The following is a 24757-nucleotide window of genomic DNA, read 5'->3' on the forward strand; positions in this document are numbered from 1 at the left end:
GAGCGTCGGCCTGTGGACTGAAAAGTCTCAGGTTTGATTCTGGTCAAGGGCATGTACCTGGGTTGCGGGCACATCCCCAGTAGGAGATGTGCAGGAGGCAGCTGATCGATGTTTCTCTTTCATCGATGTTTCTAACTCTCTATCTCTCTCCCTTCCTCTCTGTAAAAAATCAATAAAATATATTTAAAAAAAAAAAAAAAAAGCTCCGCCTCCTGGGTGGCTCCTTGCAGTTCACCCAGATTTGGTTCTGATTGGTTGGTTTCCATGCCAGTCAGCGTCTCCGGGTCTATATCCGGGCCTGATCAGGGAGGCAGGGCTGATAAGCAGCCCCTCGGAGGCCCCAAGAGAAATAGAGGCGTGGCTGCTGGCAAGGGCCGGAGAGAAAGAGAGAGGCAACAGCTGATCAACAGCTGCTATGGAGGCTGCGGATCAGACCCTGCCTCTCTCTGCCGGCCTGATCCGCAGCCTCCCTTGACTTCCGGACTGACTTCCGGTGTTTGGTTGAGCCTTCGGTCCGTCGTTACGGACCCTGGGTTTTTATATATTAGGATATTCTTTGGTTTGGAATAACAAGGTCTAAGGCTAAAGAGCTAAGTTTGTGGCCTGAGAAGTTGAGGGGTAAGTACATTAAGGAGAAGTTGTAAAAAATACTAATCTGCAACCTCAGGAAATGAGTTCTGTTTTTTATAGTCACCTATGCTGGGTGTTAGACTCTTAAATGAAAAGAGCCCAGTATGTATGCAGTTCATTAAACTTTCTAAGGGAATGAGCATATCACTGTGGATATTTCCATTTTTGCTTATTATCTTACAAAGGAATAAACTGCTTGATCAGCTTAAAGTACTGAGTTGTTATTTATCATTTGAATAAACAGTAAAATTATTTTGGATATAAATTTAGTTGGACAGTTGTTTTTTAAGTTTTTAGGGCAGAAATATTGTCAATTTCTTTTTTTTTATCTTAATGGCAAAGTGAACCATAAAGAGTTAGGAATAATATCTACATTCAGAATAAAAGAAGAGATACACTTGACTGTAAAGATTGCTTGAAGGCTAAAATCTACTAAAAACAGATTCCACTCTGGGAAGTTTTCAACAATGGCAAGGGTATTTTTCCTCCAACAGGATTAATAAATGTGACAAATTTACCAACATAAGCCTACAGGGCTTTTCCACATGTGTTTTTTAAATTGATTTTGAAGAATTATAATGAATAAAAGCTTTTGTAACTAAAAAATGGTTCACGTTAGGAAGGAAGTGAAGCTGTTGGACTTGATGTGTTTGACCTTTCTTTTTCAGTCTCAGCTTTTCCTCACTAGCCCATTATCTGTCACATTTTTCCATCTCAGAAAAGCCCACTTGTAGCTTGCAGAAAACTCTGGAAATGCTATTGGAGAAAGTAGCAGAGGCAGTGCCATCCCCGGCGTAGCAGAGGGCAGTGTGTTGTCAGGTGCCCACTCCCCTCCTGTTACCATGCTGATTCTCATTGTGTGCAGTGCGGCTTCCTGTTGTGGTGCATGGCCCCGAGCCCTTCCAACGGGGCGGAACTGCTCTACAAGCGCATCATCCGTCCTATCTTCCTAAAGCACGAGTCCCAGGTAGACAATGTGGTGAACGACTTGAAGGACAAAGCCAAAGAGACTGCAGATGCCATCGCTAAAGAAGGTAAGACTCGGGGACAGTGTGGTGGCAGCATGTGAGAGGGGAGGTGATATACTGGGCTCAAGCAATAACCTTCATGGCCTTCTTGTCCTGTTAGCTTACCCCAGCCAAATACCAAGAGAATGACCTAGAGCAGTGGTTCTCAATCTTGGCTGCACCTTAGAATCACCTGGGAATCTTTAAAATCCTGATTTCTGGGCCTCATCCTCCGGAAATTCTGTTTCTTTGTTACGGGGTGGGGCCACAACATTAGTAACAAAGAAACAGAATTTCCGGAGGATGAGGCCCAGAAATCAGGATCTTAAAAAGATTCCCAGGTGATTCTAACGTGCAGCCAAGGTTGAGAACCACTGACCTAGAGGGATTTCTCTACCAAGACTTTGCCTGTTGTCCTTTACTTCTCCCAAGATTCTTCCTCCATGCCACGGTTAATCCACCATTTAGTCAGCGTATCAGAACAAATGACTTTCTGTGGTGGGCACAGATTTCAGAGAATCATATGTATTTATATTCAAGTACATCTCTTTAATTCATTTTAGGTGGAACTGCTTACTATGCTGTTCAGATTGCTTTTGCTACAGGTCCCAGAGAACGCCCTCTTTCAGCTCTCTGATTCATTCCTTCAGTAGATACTTATTGAGGTGTTTAATATATGCCAAGCATGTTCATAGCCCCGGGGATGAACTAGTGAACCATATCATACTCCTTGAACTCGTGAAGATTTATAATCTTATTGAGAGAATTAAATTAAAAACTAAATTATATGATATAGTTAATAGGTGATAACTGTAGTAGATAAAAAGACAGGGGGTGCTAGGGGCTGAAGGAAAGGTTGCAGTTTTAAAGAGAGTGACTTAGGAAATCTTCACCAATAAGGCTGTACTGAATCAGGCATGGAAGTGGTAAAGGAAGGAACCATGGAGAAGAATGCTCAGAACAGCACATGCAAAAGCCTGGAGGTGTGAACAGGTAGTCGGAAGAGAATGACCTAGAAGGAGAGTAGGAGACAGTTCAGAGAGGTTAAAGAGTGAGGATGGCAGAGGACAGATCACATAATGCTTGGTAGGCTGTTGTACAGGCTTTGGCTTTTCCTCTGGGTGAGATGGGGTGCGGTTGGAGGATTTTGAACAGAAGAGCAACACGATCCATCCTGTGCTTGAACAGGGTCATTTTGGCCACTGTGTTAAGATTAGACTGAAGGGAGACAGGGAAGAGATCAGGAGACCAGTTAAAAGGTCATTGTGGTAATCTGGCTGGAGATGATGCTGGTGGCTTGGTTCATAATGGGAGCAGTAGGAAATAAGTCCTTGGATTCATGATAGATTTTGAATGTAGAACCAATAGGACTGGCTTACGGAGTATGAGAGAGGAGGCAAGGATGAGGCCAAGCTTTTTAGTCCGAACACATGGTGGAAAGATATAATTGCCATTGAGCTGGGGAAGACTGGGTGTGATAAGTTGAGGGGGAAATAAGGAATTCAGTTCTGGACATGACTTTGAGACATCTGTTAGGTACCCTACATGGAGCAGTCAAATAGCAAGTTGGATATAGACATCAAGAGTTCAGGAGACATGTCTGGGCTGAGGATATGAAGTTGGGGGTCACCAGCACATAGACAACGTAGTAAGCATGAGACTGAATGAGGTCACTAAGGGGGTGAATGTGATTAGAAAAAGAGGCCCAAGGACTGAGCTCTGAGGCCCCCAATGTTTAGAGATTGAGAAGATGAGAAGCAACCAGCCAAGCAGACTGATAAGGAGTGGCCAGTTGAGGTAGCAAGAAAACCACGAGACATATCATTGGGGCCAAGTGAAGAAACTGTTTCAAAGCGGAGGAAGTGATCCATAGTGTCACATGCTGCAGACAGGTCAAGTCAGATAAGGACTGAAAACCGAGCATGGGATTTAGCAATGAGGAAGGCACTGTGATCTTGACAAAACAGATTTATGTAGTGGTGGGAGCAATATCCAGATTGGAATGGATTTGAGAGAAATGGGAGGAAAAGCATGAGAGAATGTAGACAGCTGTTTTGAGAAATTGCCTGCAAAGGAACAGAAGAATTGGGACATAACTGGAAAAAGGAACTGTCCTGAGGATTTCCCCCCGCCCTTTTCCTTAAAGGTAAAAGAAACAAAGTATGTTTGAAAATTAATGGGCATGATCCCGTAAAGAGCAAGAGGATGACACAGTGAGAGGTGGTCTGTCCTTGACTAGACCAGAGGGCATAGGATCTAGTGTACAAACAGAGGGCTTGGTCGTAGGAGCAGGGACAGTTGATAATAACAGGAGGGAAGTCAGGGTTTATGGGTGAAATGCTGGTAGGTGAGGTGGGAACTTATGGAAGTAATTTTTTGATGGCTTCAAATTTTTCAGTAAAATAGGAAGGAAAGGTCAAGTGAAAGGGGATAGAGAAGGAAGGAATGGAAAGAGAAGTATGAAATAGTTGTCTAGGGCCAGGGCCAGCAAACTTTTCGTATGAAAGGCCAGATATTTTCATTTTTGCTGGCCATCAGGTGTGTGTTGCCGGTACTCACCTCTCCCATTGTGTACTGTGAAAGCAGCTGGGGATGGCGCGTTAACCCGTGAGTGTGGCTCTAATTTGCAGGCCGCTCTGAGACAGTGGGAGGAGTGGAGTGCCCAGAACAGTATCACATGATTGCCAGGCAATTTTAAAGGCTCACTTGAGATTTGTGTCCATGGATTTAAAGTGAGACTGGTGTGACTGTGTTTTTCTCCAGCCACATTCAGAATAGGTGGAGAGCTGTGTCCAGGTTAATTTTGTTAAGAACTATGAAGTGAGAGTGGGACTAAGGAGTGGCTAGTATTTGATGGAATTTAAGTTGGGTGAGCAGCGAAGTGAGGAACAGAGGCAAAGACCAATGAATGAGAAAACCAGGTGGTGGAGGAAGAACTGACTCAGCAGAGTAGAAGGAGTGAGCTACAATGGTAGGAGGAGATAGTGCCATGGTGTGCTTGACACTGAGATTATAGAAGGACTGAATTTATTGGTAGTGACAAAGATACTGAGTGAGTGCCTGCGGTAGGCAGACTAGGTAAGTAGGTAGGAGGTAAAGGTTATTGGAGGGGAGCAACTAAGAGGTAAGGATAGTGGAAGGATCATGTATATCTATAAGGATATTGAAATCACTAATAATTCAAATAGTAATGGTATTAGAGAATGATAACTGAAGCAAAATTCTTAAATAAGGCAGCATAGCCCAAGGGTCAGAGGTGACTGGAAGAAGAAATGCTAGTGGAAGATAAAATCTGATGGCATGAGCTTCTGAATGTGGCCATGAAGAACCAAGATCACACTTTGGTACTAGGGTCATGGAAGAAAAAAACAAAAACAGCCACCATATGAGAAAGTGGCATCCTCAGAGGACAACATATTTCTGTAAAAGCAAGGTGGTCAGGGAAATGTTTGGAGAAATGGATGAAAACAGAGGAGATTTGCTGTTGATGAGTCTTAAGTTCCTGAGGGCACATTAAGGGTTTTCAGAAATTGGAGAAAAGTGGGCAATGGACATGGAAGTAGGGAATGTTGTTGTTCGAGCTCTATGATAATTAGAAAGTGGGAGATGAGGGCCACCTGACCACGGGAGGAAGATCCCACCCAGACAGCTCTTCAGCAGCACTGATGCCCCAGCACTGTGTCCTCATTCCTCCCTCACCGAGCTCTCCTCTGAACCCGTGTCTGAACTAGAGCGCCAGTCTACTTGAATACGTTTTCCTACAACCTTAAGTGTAACGTGTAACTTTCACATGCTCCCACTTTGGAATCACCAGTTGCTTTTTAGGAACGTTCTTTCCTGTTCCTCCTCATCCTCAGTCTAGCCATCAGCCTCTGGTGATGTCATTTCTGTCTAGTTAGCCCACATTTCTTAGCCTCTTGGTTCTGTTAGAGAGCAGTACTCTAAAATCCAATTTTAGTCCAATTTTACTGTGGTATGATACATTCCTAAACAGGGGAGTGAGAATGAAAATGAGGAGAAACTTACATGCTGTCACATATTAGACTTTTCTCAAAGCTTCTGGAGAATCCAGAAGTAAATTTTTGCAAACAATTTGTTAACTTTGTTCAGCAGTTTTAACTGAATGGAGAGCAGCTGCCAGGTGGTGAACAAGGAGGGACTTGGCTCTGATCACTGAACTCAGGCTCCATCAACAACAGCTGCAGCTGTGGAATCTCAGGAGGCCCTGGAGGCTTCCAGAAATGCCCCCCTCCTCCATCTCACACACCACACTAATTCTCACAGCACATTCCAAGTTACTGGTAGTTAGGAAGGCTTAGTCTCCCACAGATGGACAACTGTATATATACTAGAGGCCCGATGCACGAAATTCATGCAAGGGGCTCAGCCCTCACAGCCTGGCTTCGTCTGGAAGGTCATCTGGAAGGTCGTTTGGCTGTTTGGTCTCATTAGTATATTATACTTTTATTTTTGTAGATATTAATCCTCACCAGAGGATATGTTTTTATTGATTTTAGAGAGCGGGAGAAGGGGAGAGAGAAACATCAATGTGAGAAACATCGATCATTTGTCTCCTGTATGCACCCTGATCAGGGGATCAAGCCTATGACCTTTTGGTGTACAGGATGATACTCCAACCAATTGAGCCACTCTGGCCAGGGCACGATTATTTTCTTAATGAATGTACTTTTTTGCCTCCAACTCAAAAGACTTGTAGCACGCTCTTCCCATCATAGGAAGAAATGGTGGCACTGTGAGAGAATATAAATGTGTATAAATAGGCCATCATGTCTGGGTTCTGGGAATGATGACTTTCTCTGACTTCTGTCACTACAGAATAGGTGGATGACCTATTTGTCATCTCATTGAGACATAGTGACATTGTACAGGTGAGCATCCCTACACAAACGAGAATTTCTTGATTGTACAGAGGAACACCATACAGGGAATCTCTGCAGCTTGTAATGCTTACAGGACAATGGGCTTAGGTGACACTCCACTACCAGGGGGCCAGGCTAGATGCTCTTCAAGTACTTTGCTCAAGTGCTCAGAATTTGTGCCGTGAAGTAGTTTCTTGTCCATTTCCTGGAAACTTATTTTAGCCCTGGCCACAAACCTCAGTGTGTTCTCATCTGAACATGAGTCATCCCAGTTGTTACCCAGTAGCTACGTTACGCACAGAGCCTGCATTGCAAAGAGCTTTGACACAATGTCCTTTCCTCCTGACAGCCAAGAAAGCTGCCGTGAACTTACTGGGTGATGAAAAGAAGAGCACCTAAACCACCCACAGGATGAAACCCTCCTGCCCTCTGCGCCTTCCTATTGGAGCTTGATGTTGTGTTGGGGACTGTGGTATAATCATTTTAATGTTGCCTTGGAAACATTTTTGATATGTTAAAAAATGGAATGTGTGTAAGTATTTTTTTGCTTTTACTGTCTAAATACATAGGGAGCATTTTAATGTAAATGTAATGCAATGGGCAGTATCCAACTTCGGAAACTATATTTTGCCTCTGGATAGGGAATGTGTTACCATCCTGCAGGGAACATAAACTTAAAATTATATATCCCACGGGCTTTGTACTTCAATGGGCTCTCTCTGCATGCATTTTCTCTGTACTCTTTAAGGTTCTACTTCATGTAATGTACAATTTTGTATTAAATGTTTTGAATGTAGTTGTGTATATGTAGGGAAATGTGCTGACTGTAACATGTGTGATGCTCTTGAGCACCTGCCAAAAGCTGGAGGTTCTGTTGTGCTGGTGTGATCTGCTGAAGGGATTTAAGTGATAAATGAGGTTGAATGGAGGTTGGCCTGTTGTTTTCCTAATGCAGCAGCAGAATACTGGAACAGCTTTGTAAAGCAGCCACTGTGCTGCTCAATGGGGAAATAAATGTACACACATCAGTGATCTGCAGCTCCCACTTCCCTATAGAACCAGTAATACTGTCTTGTGGCCTGTTGATAATCTGCTGATAAGCTTTAGATTTGTCTGTTTTTGAGATGCTAAAATGGAAATCATCCCTGGTTTCACCTTCAGTGCTGACATGTTGGTATAGTCTTGAGTCTTTTTTTTTTTTTTTTAACCATTTGAAGGACTCCCCGGAGACTTGCCTGCCTCTGATTACATATATGTTCTTGTTTATATCATTAGCTAGCAGTACATGCTAATGATGACACAGGCTCTAAGAGCAGTTCTGGGAAACAGAAAGGAAGTTTGGTATAACCTGTAGTCTAGTTGGCAGTGGTTAAGTCTAACTGCCTTCACCTTCTTTCTCGGGCCTTTAAAGTCAAACACATGAGGCCTCCCTAGTCTGCAAGTCAGGGTCATTTGTAATATGTTTAAATGCCTTCATCTTTATGCTTTGTTTTAACACATTGCATATAACTACATAGTTTTAGAACAAAAAGTTGAAATCAGTGTCTCCATAGTTTGATCAGCCAAGTAGCTTACAGAGACTATGGCAGCTTGTCTGGGCTAGAGAAACTGAGCTTTTCACCAGCCATACTACAAGGAACTTCTGGATCAGACTAAACTGACTGAAGAGTATAACCAAACTACCAGGGTGAAATATCCAGCCTGTAAAATGTTTTTTAAGGCAAATAAAGATAGTTCTCATTTCAATAACAATTAGATAAAGTCATAATGATGTCTCATGATGTAAAAAATATTAAAGATATCAAAAATAAGAGACAGTATCACCCAAACATTATGGATTAGGGCATTTTTTTCTGGGGAAAATTAAATCATAAGGCATCTTGTTACATGTACCTTAAAAAACTTAGAAAGCAAAAAACTATTATTTGGAGAAAGTCAAGCCTTAGATTTAATATTTAAATCTCTTTACCTATAAAAAAAAAGTATGTCTTTCTTGGTGCAAAAGAATGAAAATTAGCAACCTCTAGCTTACAGAACATACAGATTATGAGTATATATATTTTCAGGCAAGATGGGAGGCATAAAAGTTACTATTGCTTAAGCTACTTATAGGCTAATGTCAGTTTAAGAAATATAATAAGAAAAAACATTCTGAATGCAGATTTTTGTCTTGATAACTTTCTCCCACAGTGTATTATGGAAGAAATTTGTTACTGTTTTTCGTAGTGAAAGACAGGAGGAGTTTTGAGTTGAACAATTCTGTTTCAGCTTTGATTTCCCAAGTAATGTACTGCCATGCTAGAGTATTTGAAAAACTAATTGAGCCTGTGTCTAGCTAGAAGACAAGCATTTATTTGTACATGAGTGGCATTTGGGGGGATTATAAAGTTATAGAATCCCTACAGCAATTCTTTCTCTACTTGAAAGGTTTCAGATCAACAATTACTGCTACTCTGGAGAGTCTCTGCCCACAGCCTGAAGAAAATGAGCATAGCCTTTCACTACGTTACTGCCTGTCCTGAAGATGTGATCTATTGAATGGATATGGATGTAAATAAAATTCCATTGTCTCACTGAACTGTTACATTTCATTTTATTTTGTAGGGCCTTAAAAAAAAATCTAGACTAATTTATGCAAAACCTGAATACTGATAAATGAACCCTAAACACTGCTGTTTATTAATCCTATTCCTTACCTGCCTGTGCTTTTCCCCTGGTGATTACTACTCGTCAGTTAGACTTTCCCTAAAGAAAACATACCAACCAAAAAGGTTTCTATCAATAATTCGTACTAGATTTAAAAGAAATCTAAACCACTTTCTACTCACCTATTGCATTACACACATCTCATGCCATGTTGGTATATTGTACATACTTTGATGAAGTAAACATTGCTATGTGCCTCCAAATTATTCTGTACTTTGCTACTTAGAACTTGAGGATTTAAAAAAAAAAAAATACCTACTGCTGGAGGGTGTGTTAGCTTTGTCTCCTACATCTGCCTTTACGTGTCTGTGTCTGCAAACAATCTGTGTTTAGAATAATATACGATTCAGATCCTTAGCCATCAAATATTATAGTTCTATACAGTATGGCAGGAAAGTAAATATATTTGAGAATGACCTTAACTAAAAGTTTTCCTGGCTGCTTACCACAATATTCTTATAACATCTCTATATAACACACATTTCAGAAATTAGGAGTGATAAGGTGGTTCTTTGGTTAGAGTCCAGGGGTGGGCAAACTTTTTGACTCGAGGGCCACAATGGGTTCTTAAACTGGACCGGAGGGCCGGAACAAAAGCATGGATGGAGTGTTTGTGTGAACTAATATAAATTCAAAGTAGACATCATTACATAAAAGGGTACGGTTTTTGTTTTTTTTTTAGTTTTATTCATTTCAAACGGGCCGAATCCGGCCGGCGGGCCGTAGTTTGCCCACGGCTGGGTTAGACAGTGGTTCTCAAGACTTCAGTGTGCACCAGAATTGGGGGGCCGGTTGTTAAAACACAGGTAGCTGGCCCCACCCCCAACATGTCTAACTCAGTAGGTCTGGGGCAGGGCTGAACAGTTTAAATTTTCAACAAGTTCCCAGGTGGTGATGGTCCAGGAATCACATTTTAAGATAAAACTATACTGTTAGGTAAATGTTATCTTTACAGAGGTTTTCAGATCTGGCTGCACATTACAATCAATGAGTTTTCTAAAAATATTGGTATGGGATGCCATTATCAGAAACCGACAGTCCCAGGTGCCAGTATGCTTCCAAAAGTCTGCAGGTGATTCTAATATGTAGCCAGAGAAAGCAAAGCAGGGGTGGAGGGGAGTGGACCTCTGGGATTGGATAAAAAGTAAAATGATATAGAAAGGTACAGGATAGTTAACAGTCAACGATTAACATGATAATAATGAGAGAATTTGTGGTCTCTGTCCAGGTGCCCTGGTGCACTGGTTGTGCCCTGAGGCGTCTGGAGAAAGGGAAGTTACAAGTTACCCTGACATTCCAATGTTACATTATTATAGACAACAGACAGGCTTAGTTGAGGTAAAGATTGACTTTTGCCAGGGACGAATCTAGCCTAGGACATGACTACCTGCCATAAACTGCTTTTAGTTAAAAAGTTTTAACTTCAGACCATCCTTATGGTAACTAGGTCTCAGGAGTTTACAGGGCCGCCACACAAGTCTTCCCTGAGTCAGCATGTGGTCCCTTTTGTCTACACTGCTGAAACATATTACCACACATATATTGGCTTAAAACAACTGGAATGCATTAGCTTACTGTTCTGGAAGTCAGACATCCAAAATGGCTTGGCAGGACTGCATTCCTTCTGGACACTGGAAAATCCCTTTACTTGCTTTTTTCAGCTTCAAGACTGCCTGCGTTTCTCGGCTGAGTGCTTGTGATTACATTGGGCCCACCTGGACAGCCCAGGCTACAGGCTTTCCTTGTTTTATTGCGCTTCACAGGTCTGTTTTTTACAAAATGAAGGCAAGACCCTCCACCAGCAAAAAGATTACAACTCGCTTTATTGTGATACTTGCTTTATTATGAAGGTCTGTAACTGAACCCACAATATCTCTGAAATATGCCTGTACTCTCTCCAGCTCCTTAATTACATCTGCAAAGTCTCCTTTGCTATGTGAAGTAACATAATCACAGGCTTTTGAGGGGAGGGGCATTATGCTGCCTACCCTACCTAGTCTCTCTCTGGATACAGAAATTTCATTAAGAAGTCACACACAATATAAAAATAAATGTAAAGAGAAATCTTAATGTTGGGAGGGAACTAAAATAAGGAGGGTTAGTGAAAAACTACCCTATCCCTATTCAAGTAAAAGACTAGAGGTGTATCTTCTCCACACAGTAAGAGGATCTTTGGAACACAGGCAGAGCTGAGGGACAGAAGTTGAGTTAAAAACAGGATTGGGTGACTAAAAGCTGAGACCCATTTCCCCACCCCAGCTCCTCCCACTAGGCTCCCAGGAAGGATCTCAGTAGACTCCTCTCTGGGGAAGCGGATCAGCTTAAGAGAAAAACACCTCAGCCAGATACCCCTTTAGTGAACGCGATACACCAGCTCTTGTGTGCTCAACTTCCAATCAGCTTTTTTATCTTTCACTCTGAAAAAAACCCCCACCAATCTAAAGCAAGCCACTTAACACGACAGGGATCAAAATAAAAACAGAAGAAAAAAATTAGAAAAGAATGTAAATCATACTCTGAGAAATAAGAAATTATATCCATAAAAAACAATGCTAAAAAAAAGGAAACATTCAGATGACAGGAGCCTAGACAAGTTAAAAACACAAGAAAAGTGAAAAAAATTCAATAGAAAGGTTGAAAGATAAAGCTGAGGAATTCTAGGAAATAGAACATAAAGGCAAAGAAATGAAAAGAAAAAGAAAATGAGGACTAGTCCATCATGTCCAATATTCAAATCAGAGGAGTCCAACAAAGATCAGAAAGGGAAGGAAAATCATCAATGAAATTTTCAAGAAAATTTCCCAGAACTTGAGAACACAAGGTTCCCGATTGAAAGGGCCCATTTAGTACCCAGCTCAATGGGCAAAAAAACCCACCCCAAAGGAAGCACACTATTTCCGAACAGCGAGATGTTTCAGGTTTCAACAGGCTAATGTGGTTACAAGAGACCACATGAACTAGAATGGTTTAGATTTCCCTTCAACTGTAACAGAAGTCAGATCATGAAATAATGCCCTCGAACTTCTGAAATAAGATGATTTCCAAGGCTAATTCTATACCCAGCCCAACAGTGGGAAGGTAGAATGACACTTCCAGACATGCATTTTCCCCAGGAAGATCTAAGGTGAGTTAGACAATACAAGCAACCTAAGAAAGAAGAATACACAGGATGCACTAGTACAGGAAATCCCAAACAGCAAAGCAACAGTCACACTCCGCTGATGGTGAAGGGAACCCAGAGTGAAGCTGTGCACTAGGCCTCGGGTGACCAGTAAGAGTAGAGCCAGGTAAAAGGCTCCAGAAGAGATTTCTTTACAAAGATGAAATTAAGCCCAAGCCAGTTTGGTTCAGTGGATAGAGTGTCCGCCTGTGGACTGAAGGGTCCCGGGTTCAATTCTGGTCAAGGGCACATGCCCAAGTTGTGGGCTCAATCCCCAGTAGGGGGTGTGCAGGAGGCGGACAATCAATGATTCTCTCTCATCATTGATGTTTCAATCTCGCTCCGCCTCTCCCTTCCTTTTTTAAAAATAAATGATAAAAAAAATGAAAATAATAAACTACCTGATTTGAACAAACTTTCTGAAATGAATAAACTAGCTGTTTTGAACAAACTTTTTGAAAGGACATTTTGACACTGATAATTTGTGGTTGTGATATTCAGAAAATCAAGCAAATATACAATAAAAATAATAGCTCCAAGAAAAACATAAGCCCAGAAAACAAAAATACCCATCGCATACGTGTTTCTTAAACTTAATGTGTGCTAGGTATATAAACATATAGTAGCTTAGCGTATGTGTGTGTGGGGATAGTGATAAAAGCTAGGCACTAGCTTTCTATATCTAAATTTCCATATTTTTATATAGTAAATTAAGAAATAAGTCATTTTTAAAAAACCAAAATCTTAAATGTGCACAGGAACTATTGGGGGATCTTATTAAAATGTATTTGAATTCCAGGCTGGAGCCAGAGTCCACATTTTCAAAAGCTCCCAGGGGAGGCCAGTGTTGCTGATACACGGCTCAGCTACAAATGGAATATATGATAATAATGTAAGCCATGAATAGTGACTAAAATTGTGAAATATATTGGTAATTGATAGGAGGGAAGATAGGAAGCAGACATGCATGTGGTGGGGGTAAAGGAAGAAAAACCTAAATCCTCCTAAGATGGAAATTAATATCTAAAATTGAAACTATTAAAACTAGCTGGCTCTTTAAATTATGTACAGGTATAATATTGATAACAATAAAGTCTTTAAAAGTAGGCAAAGGATGTGAACATTAATTCATTGAAATAAATATTTGGTATTTCAACATATGAATAAATGCACAATCTTGCTCATTAGAGAAGATTCCATTTTTTCACTTGATTGGCAAAGAAAAGTTCAATTGTGCATTCATTGCAATAAGAAAGAGCAATACAATGTTACAGCAATAGTTCTGAGACCTTTCTGACAATACTTCTTGCCAAAACAATTTTAAACTCATCTTTTTAAAAATATATATATTTTTTAAAAATATATTTTGGCCCTAACTGGTTTGGCTCAGTGGATAGAGCGTCAGCCTGCAGACTCAAAGGTCCCAGGTTCGATTCCGGTCAAGGGCATGTACCTTGGTTGCGGGCACATCCCCAGTCGGGGGTGTGCAGGAGGCAGCTGATCGATGTTTCTCTCTCATCGATGTTTCTAACTCTCTATCCCTCTCCTTTCCTCTCTGTAAAAAAATCAATAAAATATATTTAAGAAATATCTATATATATTTTGATTGATTTCAGAGAGGGATAGATAGTAACATCAATGATGAGAATCTCTGATTGGCTGCCTCCTGCACGCTCCCCACTGGGGATGGAGCCCACAACCTGGGCATGTGCCCTTGACTGGAATCAAACCTGGGACCCTTCAGTCCACAGGCCGACACTCTAACCACTGAGAAAACTGGCTAGGGCTCCAGTCATCTTTCTGTGACAAATCTTTTAACTGCCCCGATATCCATTCTCAACTACTTTCTTCTTGGCTACCTCTATTAGGACTGAAAAAACCATATATCCACTTTCCCAGCCTGCCTTGCAGCTGGATGGACATGTGCAACCATGAGAATACACACCTAGGTTATATAGTATAGTCTACTGTTCCTAGGCTACAAACCTGTACAGTATGTTATTGTACTGGTACTGAACACTGTAGGTGAGCGTAACACAATGGTGAAATATTTGTTTATCTAAGTAAGCACACCTAAACATATAAAAAGGCGTAGTAAAAGTATGGTATAAAAGCTTAAAAAAGGGTACACCTGTATAGGGCACTTACCATGAATGGAGCTTGTAGGACTGAAAGTTGCTCTGGTGAGCCATAAGTATGAGTGAATATGAAGGCCTAGGACAGGACTATATACTACTGTAGATTTTAAAAACACTGTGCCCTTAGGCTACACTAAATGTATAAAACAACATGAGATGAACAAAATTAAGTATAAGACAAATGATGTAATTAAGAGAAACAGTAAGCACAAGATGTGAGGCTGCTGATGGTATAACATGGCAAATGGTTTTATAGCGAACTTTTTCTATAAGTAGAGAGTACATTCTAAAATAGTAATAAAGTTTGGTATAGTAAATACATAAACCAGAAACAGTCATTTATTATCAAGTATTATGTACTGTATATAATTGTATGTGCAATACTTTTATGTGACTGGCAGTGGAAGTTTGTTTACGTCAGCATCAACATAAACACAAGTAATGCATGCTGTGCTCCCAATTTACAATGGCTACGATGTTACTAGGGGATAGGAATGTTTTAGCTTCATTATAATCTTACAGGATCACAGTTGTATATGTGGCCATCACTGACTGAAGCTGATACGCAGCGCATGACCAACAACCCTACCAGAAGCATAGGGAGTCAGAGAAGGCAGTTGCCCAAGAGACTCTCAGTGAACAAAAACATATGGGTAGATAGGGATTCTCTTCAATTTTGCAAAAAATTCCCACTTTCAGACACTGCTTTTCAATAAAGGTAGAATCAGCAATCCAATTTAATTTATTGAACAAGTTGTGATTCAAGGTGCTAAATCAGAGGTAATTTTAGAACTCCAATGAAACAATGTCCTTAAGCCTACAAAATAAGCAAATCTAAAGCTTAAACTCCAGGACTTTCCATGTCAAAAACTAGTAACTGAACTACTCAATTACAATAGCTAATTAAAAGAATATGATCTAGCCCTGGCTGGGTGGCTCAGTTGGTTGGAGCATCATCCCATACACCAAAAGGCTGTGTGATCGATTCCTGGTCAGGGCACACACCTAGGTCTCGTGGGTTAAATCCCCAATCGGGGTGCATGCAGGAGGCGGCAGATCGATGTTTGTCACATCAATATTTCTCTTTCCCTTCCTCCTCTCTAAAAAGAAAATCAATTAAAAAAAAAAAAAAGAATATGTTCTAGACTGGCTGTTCATAGATCTCCAAGAGGATTTAACTACTTTCTTCTACTTTCAGGGTCATACTAAACATCCACTACCCATTTTATTCTTTTTTTTATTATTATTATTTCTAAAATGTATTTTTATTGATTTTAGAGAGGAAGGGAGAAGGAGATAGAAATATCACTGATGAGAATCATTGACTGACTGCCTCCTATATGACCCACACTGGGGATCAAGCCTGCAATCCAGGTATGTGTCCTGACCAGGAATCAAACTGTGGCCTCCTGGTTCATAGGTCAACATTCAACCACTAAGCCACACCAGTCAGGCTTCCCATTTCATCCTTTTATTTTTTTTTTAAATTTTATTTTATTTTTTTATAAATATATTTTATTGATTTTTTACAGAGAGGAAGAGAGAGGGATAGAGAGTTAGAAACATCGATGAGAAAGAAACATCGATCAGCTGCCTCCTGCACACTCCCTACTGGGGATGTGCCCGCAACCAAGGTACATGCCCTTGACCGGAATCGAACCTGGGACCCCTCAGTCCCCAGGCCGATGCTCAATCCACTGAGCCAAACCGGTTAGGGCCCCATTTCATCCTTTTAAATTATCTCTTCCACTGGCATTGATTAGTTCATAAGCAAAAGCTACACAGTCAGTTTTGAATTTTATTTCATTAGCTTAAAAGGTGAACAATATGTTTCAAATCTTATTAAACTCATTTGTCTGAATATGTTTACATAGAGCACAGATACAGGATTTCAAGTAACTTATGGTAGAGGCCATTGTCCATTTAAAAATAAGCTTCTTTCTTCCACAAAAACTGCACTGAAAGGCAAAAAAAATTTTCTTTAATACTGCGTAAGAGCTCGACGCAAACTTCTGATGTAAATTTATTTCATTGTCAACTCTCATGCTAAAGCTGGGAGGCACAAATGTTCATAGTTCAGTTAAATGATACAAACAAAAAGCTTCAGTTTCTCTCAGATACAAATCAGAAACCTCCATCCACGACTCTTACAGTAGTATGTCAGACTTGATTGTCTTGCCAGGTCACTTCTTCTTCTTTCCTTTCCCTTTTTTACTTCCCTCTCCTTGCTGAAGAGTTTGGTCACTACCTCCTGTTTTTTGTGTCCTTGTTTTTAGTTTAGGAATCATTTCCGCTGCATACAACATTACTGACTTACCTAGGAACCAGAAATTAGGGTTAGTGTATAATCTGAGAAATAAGATGTAAAAGGTCATTAACTTGAATACCATGAAGTTCAAGAAATCATCACACCACATCAAGAAAATGAGAAGGATTTCAAAAGAAAAAAAATAAATGACTATAAAGACAATGACTAGTTCAAGTGGGGGCCTTTGGTGGTGAAAGTATTGAGAACAATGCTGAAATATTCAAAATAACACAATCAAAATTTAAAACACTAAGTGTGAAACAAAAATTTGGGTCCTGGTCCTGGTAATTAACTTGAAAATCCAAGGAGAACTTTTCTAAACATAAGAAATTGGAAACAGCATATCATTATAACTTTTAAGCCATGGAAACACAGTGCCTTTGTCTTACAATAAAAATGCAAAGCCATTAAGTTACAAAAGATGTTACTCATATGCTCAGATGATTTATGAATACATGCACCCCTGCTTTGTGCACCAACCACCTCCTCCAGCTCCAATAGCTGCTGTCCTTACTGCAACACATCAAGACTTTAGCTTTTTCTTTTTACTTTATAACTGTTTTCTTAGTAGAAACAGGAAGCAACATCTATTCAACTATAATTTTTAAATCAAAAGTTTGTATGTGGTTATTTATTTTTTTGGTCTTTTTGACTTTTAAGAGATAGTATAGAAAGATGTCAAATAGAACAAGAAAAGAAAAAACCACTGAAATATACTCAATCTGTCACTCCTCAGTCAGAATCTTAACGTTTTCAGAAATACCTAGAAACCCGATCTATTTTTTTAAAAAAATATATATTTTATTGATTTTTTACAGAGAGGAAGGGAGAGAGATAGTTAGAAACATCGATGAGAGAGAAACATCAATCAGCTGCCTCCTGCACATCTCCCACTGGGGATGTGCCCACAACCCAGGTACATGCCCTTGACCGGAATCGAACCTGGGACCCTTCAGTCCACAGGCCGACGCTCTATCCACTGAGCCAAACCGGTTTTGGCGTAACCCGATCTATTTTTTTTTTTTTTTTTTTATCCCCCCGCCCTAGACAGTCCCCTAGCCTTAACCCGATCTATTTTAATTCAACTAAAAACAAGTTGTCAGTTTGGGGTTATTGTGTCAAAATAAAACTCAATTAAGAAAATTAAAATATATTTTTTAGAAATAAAAAAATTCAGAAAAGAGTAACATATAAATAGATACTCTTCTCCCCAATACCCAGAGTTAATATTTTGGAATACTGATGTCTAGTTTTATTTGGTTATTTTTTTTTAAGAAATAAAACACTAGGGGATAAACGCTGATGGAAGAAGATTTGTCTTGGGGTGGTGAACACACACAATATAGTGTACAAATGATATACTGTGGAATTGTTCACCTGAAACCTGTTCAATTTTGTTAACCAGTGTTCACCCCAATAAATTAAGAAATTACAAATAAAAAGAAATAAAACACTAGGGATAATGCTACGGTCTTCTCTGACCACAACCCCCTGTGCCAACTCCCTACCCCTTGCCTTGCTTTTGCCATTAGGTTAACTACTATATTAAGACCAAGTATTTTCTTACTTTGTTTTTAAATTTACCTAAGTGGTACTATTGTCTCTTGCTTTTTTTCACTAATATGGCTTTTTAGATTTATTAATGATAGAAATTATAAGCAGACCTCAAGATCTCTAGGATCTGAAATGGCAATTAACATCTGACAATTTAATAATTTTACACTCTTAACCTAGGAGCAATGATGGATTTTCAGAGGTTTATAAAATGTTCACAAAACAGTATTTTTGGAGGAAACCATTAGTAAGTTTCATCACATTATCAAATAGGTCCTTAACCTTAAAGAAGTTTAGAACCAGTGCAGCCACTGTGGAAAACAGTATGGAGTTTCCTTAAAAAATGAAAGTGAACTGCCATTTGACCCAGTGGCCCACTTCTAGGAATATATCCCAAGAGCCCCAAAACACCAATCAGAAAGGATATATGCACTCCTATGTTCATAGCAGCATTATTTAAAATAGCTAAGATTTGTAAACAGCTCAAGTGCCCACCAGTAGATAAGTGGGTAAAAAAGTTGTGGTAGGTACATCTACACAATGGAACACTATGCAGCTGTAGAAAAGAAGGATCTCTTGCATGGCTGGTGTGGCTCAGTGGTTGAGCGTTGATCTATGAACCAAAAAATCACGGTCAGGGCACATGCCTGGGTTGCTAGGAGGCGTCAATCAATGATTCTCTCTCATCATTGATGTTTCTCTCTCCTCCCCCTTCCTCTCTGAAAACAATAACTTATAATTTACATATATAATAAATTAAAATGATTTCTTACTCTTTGAGACAGCATGGATAAACCTGGAGAGTATTATGCTAAGTGAAATAAGCCATTCGGAGAAAGACAAGTATCACATGATCTCACTCATATGTGGAATGTCATAAACAAAATAAATTGACCCACAAAATAAGTCCATAGGCATGGAAGCATGCAACAGACTGATGAATCTGAGTGGGGGGAGGAGAGGGTGCAGATGGGAAGAGATTTTATATACTTATATGCATAACCCATGGACACAGACAATAGGATGGTGAAGACCAGAGGTAGGGCGGGAACTGGGTAGAGGGCGGCAATGAGAGTAAAAAGGGGAGAGACATCTGTAATACTCTCAACAATAAAGATAAAAAAATAAAACAAAAAAATGTACCCCAGCCCACCAAAAAAGTTAGAAGCACTGTTTTACACCTCCATCAGTGGTAGTCCTTTCTCTAAATTAATCTGGAGAACACACATTATTTTTACCTTTCAAAAGATCAGAAACTTTTTTGCAGAGAAGAGGAATGAGTAACCTATCCCCAAATTTTATTCATTCATTTAAAAAAGCTTACGTGATGGGAATTGTATAAGACAGAGGCTGCCATCTTCCTGTTTGAGTTGAACCCGGACTCTGCCCCTGTACTGAGCATCACGATTCCATTCTCTGGAGTACATTTTGTTTTTCTAATATAAAAGGAAAACAGGCTTTGTTTAAGGAAATTGTTATATCAATGAGATGAGTATGGAAAATAGTGAAGAAAGGACCATATCATACCTCAAGAAATGCATTAAGTCCAACTGCTGAGCACACATCTTGAATCTCTGTAGCTGTAGGATTTTCAACAGCCTGAACAGTTTAAAAAAAACACTAAACAGCTTAGCTTTAAGTAGGTACTACAATACTGTTGTGTAAATCATTTCAAATACTATGATCAAAACATGTATCAAACCCAAGGTTTCCTTTTCTACTAGGTCTAGCCATTTCCACTATAATTTTAAAAATTAAAAAAAAAAAAATCCCTGGAATAATACTGATTCATTCTTGTTTTGTTCATCTCCCTTCCAACAGAACATACATTTCACAAGTAGAAGGACTATTTTGTTCATCAGTACATTCCCCAACATCTGGCATGATACTTGGAGCATAGTAGGTGCTCAGTGAATACTAGTTAAACAATTATTACAGATACAGCCACTTTAGAAAATTATTTGGTTGTATCTATTAAAGCCAAATGTATGCATTCATTATGGTCATGCAATTGCACTTCTAAATATATATTTTTAAAAAATGCAAAACTATGTCCACTAAAGACAAACTCAAGAATGTTCACAGCAGCTCTATTTACAATAGCCCCAAACTACAAACAACCTAGTTATCCATTGACAGTAGACTATGGTATATTCACACAATGCAATACTACATAGCAGTGGTTTTCATTAAGGTGATTTTGCCCCTCCTCCTCTCCACCCAACGTTTGGAGACATTTTTGAATGTCACAACTATGATGGCGTAGGGCACTGGCATCTAGTGGGTAGAGGCCAAAGATGCTGCTAAACAACTTAAAATACACAGGATAGCCTCACAACAAAGAATTATCTGGCTCAAAATGTCAATGGTGCTGCTGTTGAGAAACGCTATTACAGAGCAATGAGAAACTTCACTCAAAAATGTGGATAAATCTCATAAGCTTAAAGTTCGGTGAAAAACAGATGTAAAAGTACAGTGTATAATGCATTTTAAATAAAATTCAAAAACAAGCAAAAGTAATCTATGGTGATGGAAGCCGGCAGTGGTTATCCTTGTATATGAGTATATACGAAGAGGACAGTGACTGGGAGGGGACATAAAGGAATCTTCCTGGGTGCTGGTAATGTTTCTTCTTTTATTATTTTTAATATATATTTTATTGATTTTTCACAGAGAGGAAGGGAGAGTGACAGAGAGTTAGAAACATCGATGAGAGAGAAACATCATCGATCAGTGCCTCCTGCACACCCCCTACTGGGGACATGCCCACAACCAAGGTACATGCCCTTGACCGGAATCGAACCTGGGACCCTTCAGTCCGCAGGCCGATGCTCTATCCACTGAGCCAAACCGGTCAGGGCTGTTTTCTTCTTTTAAATTAGGGTGCTGATTACCCATGTGCACTCATTTTGTGAAAATTAAGACACTTAAGATTTCTGCATGTTTCTGTATGTATGCTTGCTATCTATCGATAAAGTTAACAACAATTTAATCACTCTCCATTGTCTGACAGCTTGCTACCAGCGGCGTTACAGGGAGTCAGGCATCATTCTGAACCAATGCTCTGATGTCTTCTCTCTCACCCAGAGGCAGCAAAATAGACTTTCTTTTACACATTTCAGCAGAAAATGAGAGAGATAAAATAACAAAGTCAATGCTTGAGACCAAGTTACCTTAACTCTGTTCTGTTGTTAGATTACAAAATGGGATTCTTAAAAAATAAAATGACATCAATTTTGAAAATGAAAGGCATCAACAAAGTCCCTTCACTCGGCATCAGGCACTTTCCTAATGCCAAGTTATTTTTAAAGTAACTTTACCCATCTCACAAAAGGTAACTGACATAAAACTATAAAACTCAACGCGTCTGAATTTTCTGCAAGTCTTCTTTAAAAACTCAACTGCATTCTGGGCATTTCATTGTGCAGTGACATAATTTTGGTTTCCTTTATTAGGGGGAAGATTAAATGAAAACTGCAAATCCTACACCTCTCCCCGCCTCCTTAACACTAGATTGCCCAAGGAAGTCATTTTGACTGTTTTTTAATTTCAATTAGAAAAACAATTCTGTATATAAGGACACAATGTCTTAGAATTTTGTGACTTTTTTTTACAACATATGAATGCGTTTATTAATAATTGTAGTTACCTCCCCCTCCTTCATTTCCAGTATATATTATATGTGTTATACCTATATTGCCCAAAAGCAGTCATTTTGACTGCTTGGGGAAATTATGACTCTTATTATTGAATTGAGTAAATTTCTTATATGACCAGGTCGGCTCTGTATTGAAATAACAGTTTTCTTTTTTTTTTTTCGATTACCGTCACATGATAACATACAAGTACATGATAAATTGTCGATACTTGATAAGTTGCAGTTGCTCAATAAGCTAAACTAGTACTTGTTATTCGAATCTTTATGCAGTGATACTTGTTCTAATAAGTTGTTTATTTTATTTCTTTTGCGCCCTAAATTCATGAAAGAAATGTCGAATAGAAGTGAGTTATTGGAAAAGCTAAGGAACATAAGTGCTCCGATATTATTCTTTCACAATGCAGTCATTTTGACTGCTTTTGGGCAATATAGGTATATACTAAATTTCAGTCTTTCTAGTGTTAAAAAAAAAAAAAATAGATTCTTTGAGAGGGAGAAACACCGATGTGAGAGCGAACAGATCCACCAGCAACCTCCGGGTGCACGGGATGACGCGCCATCAACTGAGCCGCACCGGCCAGGGCCCCTTCCTCTTTCCAACACAGGCTCATGAACAATCATTAAAAAAAACACCTCCTACAGCTATGACCTCGTGCCTTTCTGAGGAATGCACCCAGTCCTTGGCCGCTGTTTCCCAAATGCAGTCAAGTCAAAGAAACCTCGGTGACCCTAAGAGTAAAGCCTCCCCTCACGGCCAAGGCGCCGGCCTGCTTACCTTACTCACGGGGATTCGCCTGCCCTCCGCGATGGTCTTCTTGTTATTTAAATAGGCAGGGTATATACAAATAAACCTGCCACAGGAAAAACGCAGCTGGTATCACTAGAGCAGTATTTCCAAAACTTCGCCCATTCACTCACTCCTTATCGTGACAGCCAGTACCCCTACACTGTAAGTCGCATGTTTTTTTCTTTATATTTTGTCTACCTTTCACTTAACTTACTTAAAAAGTAAACTTTAACTCACTGCCTTAAATGGGAAAAAAAACAACCCAACCACCCACTTGCTAGAGAATATTTTTTAAAAAACGTTGTCTTGCCCTAACCGGTTTGGCTCAGTGGATTGAGCGCCGGCCTATGGACTGAAGGGTCCCGGGTTCGATTCCGGTCAAGGGCATGTGCCTCGGTTGCGGGCACATCCCCAGTGGGAGGTGTGCTGGAGGGAGCTGATCGATGTTTCTCTCTCATCATGTTTCTAACTCTCTATCCCTCTCCCTTCCTCTCTGTAAAAAATCAATAAAATATATTTTAAAAAAATTATCATTCCGTCATCAGGGCATGTGCCGAGATTTCAGGCTCAATCCCCCAGTGGGGAAAAAACAAAATAAAAAAAAACACGTTGTCTTAACTGCTCAGTTAGATACGGGTACCTGCCAAAAGGTCCTGGGGGGAGGGGGGGCGCCTCTCTCGCGTCTAGAAAGTACGGCGTCAGAGGTATTAACCTAAAGAACTCAAACGGGCTTTCCTGAACGCCACAATAGGAAAAAACAGACTTCTCCCTTTGTGTCTGTTACGTAACGTCATGTGCACGGAGCGCCCACGGTGCTCGGCGTCGCTCGCGGACGGGTAAACCAGGTGATCACTGAGCTACCTAAAGTCGGCATTTCAGGGACCCTGCGAAGAGCCGGGGCTGGGCCCTCCAGGAGAAACGAGCGCCGGAGAGCAGCTCAGAGCCTCCCCGCGAGCCTTTCCCGGGGCTGGGAAGCGGCGCAAGCCCCGCGGGCTCGCAGCAAGCCCCTCCCTGCCTCAGGACCCACCTGTCCTGGTCGGCCGGGGACCGCGCCGCGGCGCAAGCCATCTCCGCCCGTGCCCACTGGGGTGAGACCCGCCGGAACTCCGCTCTGAGATTTCCCAGACCACCCCATTTCCGGCGGAAGTCCTGCCCCCCGGAACGCCTTCGCGTCCCCGGCCTTTCCCTGTCCGTTTGTTCTGGCACCTGTCGCTCGGCGCCAGAGTCCTAGCTCCAGACGTGGCATTTGGCCCTATCCTCTCGCGATAGCATCCGCCAACGCCACTAATTCTTTCCCCTGTGTCGTCAAAGCGAGTCGTTTTGGGCGCATGCGCCGTCGCTAAAATGGAATTCCGCGCTGAGTGCTGGCCACACTCGCCTATAGCTGGGGGCTCTGCACTGCGGTAACCTGTGTAGTTCGAAGTTGGTTGTTGGAGCGGGCAAGAAGATTCCCTTTATGTTTTATCTTTATTCGCTTCTGGGCCTAGCAGCTTGCTTTCAGCTTGGCAAAGTGGGTTTTTATAGTGGTGGGACAAGCAAAATGACTGGCACGTTTCTCGTTGTGCCGCATAATTGTTAGAAATTTGTACACCTTTTTAGATTCTGGAGATCATCTATCCTAAAAGTCACTATACTTTTGCGTACCTTAGGTTAATTGCAAAGCATTATTTCGGCATTTCCCTTAACACACCTTCATTTCTATTTTAGTAGCTGCTGTTTATCCCACACCTACAAAGTAGCTTATTAAAACCTGGGCAAGGTAAGATAGGTATTCTCTTTCAGAGACAGGGAAAAAAACCTAAACAAACAAAAATTTCTAAATTTCCCCAGCCCACTAAGGTTAGACGATTTACCCATGCGTGCTAATGATAGCTGAGCACAGATGCTCAGCTAGTCTGACGGGAAGCCTCTGCCTTTTCTCCATTCCCT

General features: G+C 40.5%; 2 protein-coding genes across 11 annotated transcripts in view; one reads left to right on the forward strand and one right to left on the reverse strand.

The window, feature by feature from the left end:
* Positions 1 to 9095, forward strand: part of REEP5 (receptor accessory protein 5) — a 40692-nt gene extending 31597 nt beyond the window's left edge. The window contains exons 4-6 of one of the 2 annotated variants that reach the window (XR_009452603.1): positions 1496 to 1664; positions 6867 to 7049; positions 8945 to 9095. Coding sequence is in view for 1 of the 2 variants with exons in the window: in XM_059693902.1 (XP_059549885.1) it covers positions 1496 to 1664; positions 6867 to 6916 (219 nt within the window). In the remaining variant the exon portion in view is untranslated. Of the gene's footprint in view, positions 1 to 1495; positions 1665 to 6866 lie in introns of both variants that reach the window. The other variant, XM_059693902.1, reaches the window with a different exon arrangement.
* Positions 1 to 24102, reverse strand: part of SRP19 (signal recognition particle 19) — a 34893-nt gene extending 10791 nt beyond the window's left edge. Inside the window, exons 1-5 of one of the 9 annotated variants that reach the window (XM_059693904.1) lie at positions 23856 to 24053; positions 19911 to 19982; positions 19708 to 19819; positions 18915 to 18996; positions 14843 to 16838 (exon numbers count right to left, since the gene is read on the reverse strand). In XM_059693904.1, coding sequence (XP_059549887.1) covers positions 16705 to 16838; positions 18915 to 18996; positions 19708 to 19819; positions 19911 to 19982; positions 23856 to 23896 — 441 coding nt within the window. In that variant the 5' untranslated portion in view covers positions 23897 to 24053 and the 3' untranslated portion in view covers positions 14843 to 16704. The other 8 variants (XM_059693905.1, XM_059693903.1, XM_059693911.1 and 5 more) reach the window with 8 other exon arrangements.
* Between the last annotated feature and the right edge of the window lie 655 nt (positions 24103 to 24757).

The sequence above is a fragment of the Myotis daubentonii genome, chromosome 4 (genome assembly GCF_963259705.1).
Source record: "Myotis daubentonii chromosome 4, mMyoDau2.1, whole genome shotgun sequence".
Classification (NCBI taxonomy): Eukaryota; Metazoa; Chordata; class Mammalia; order Chiroptera; family Vespertilionidae; genus Myotis; species Myotis daubentonii.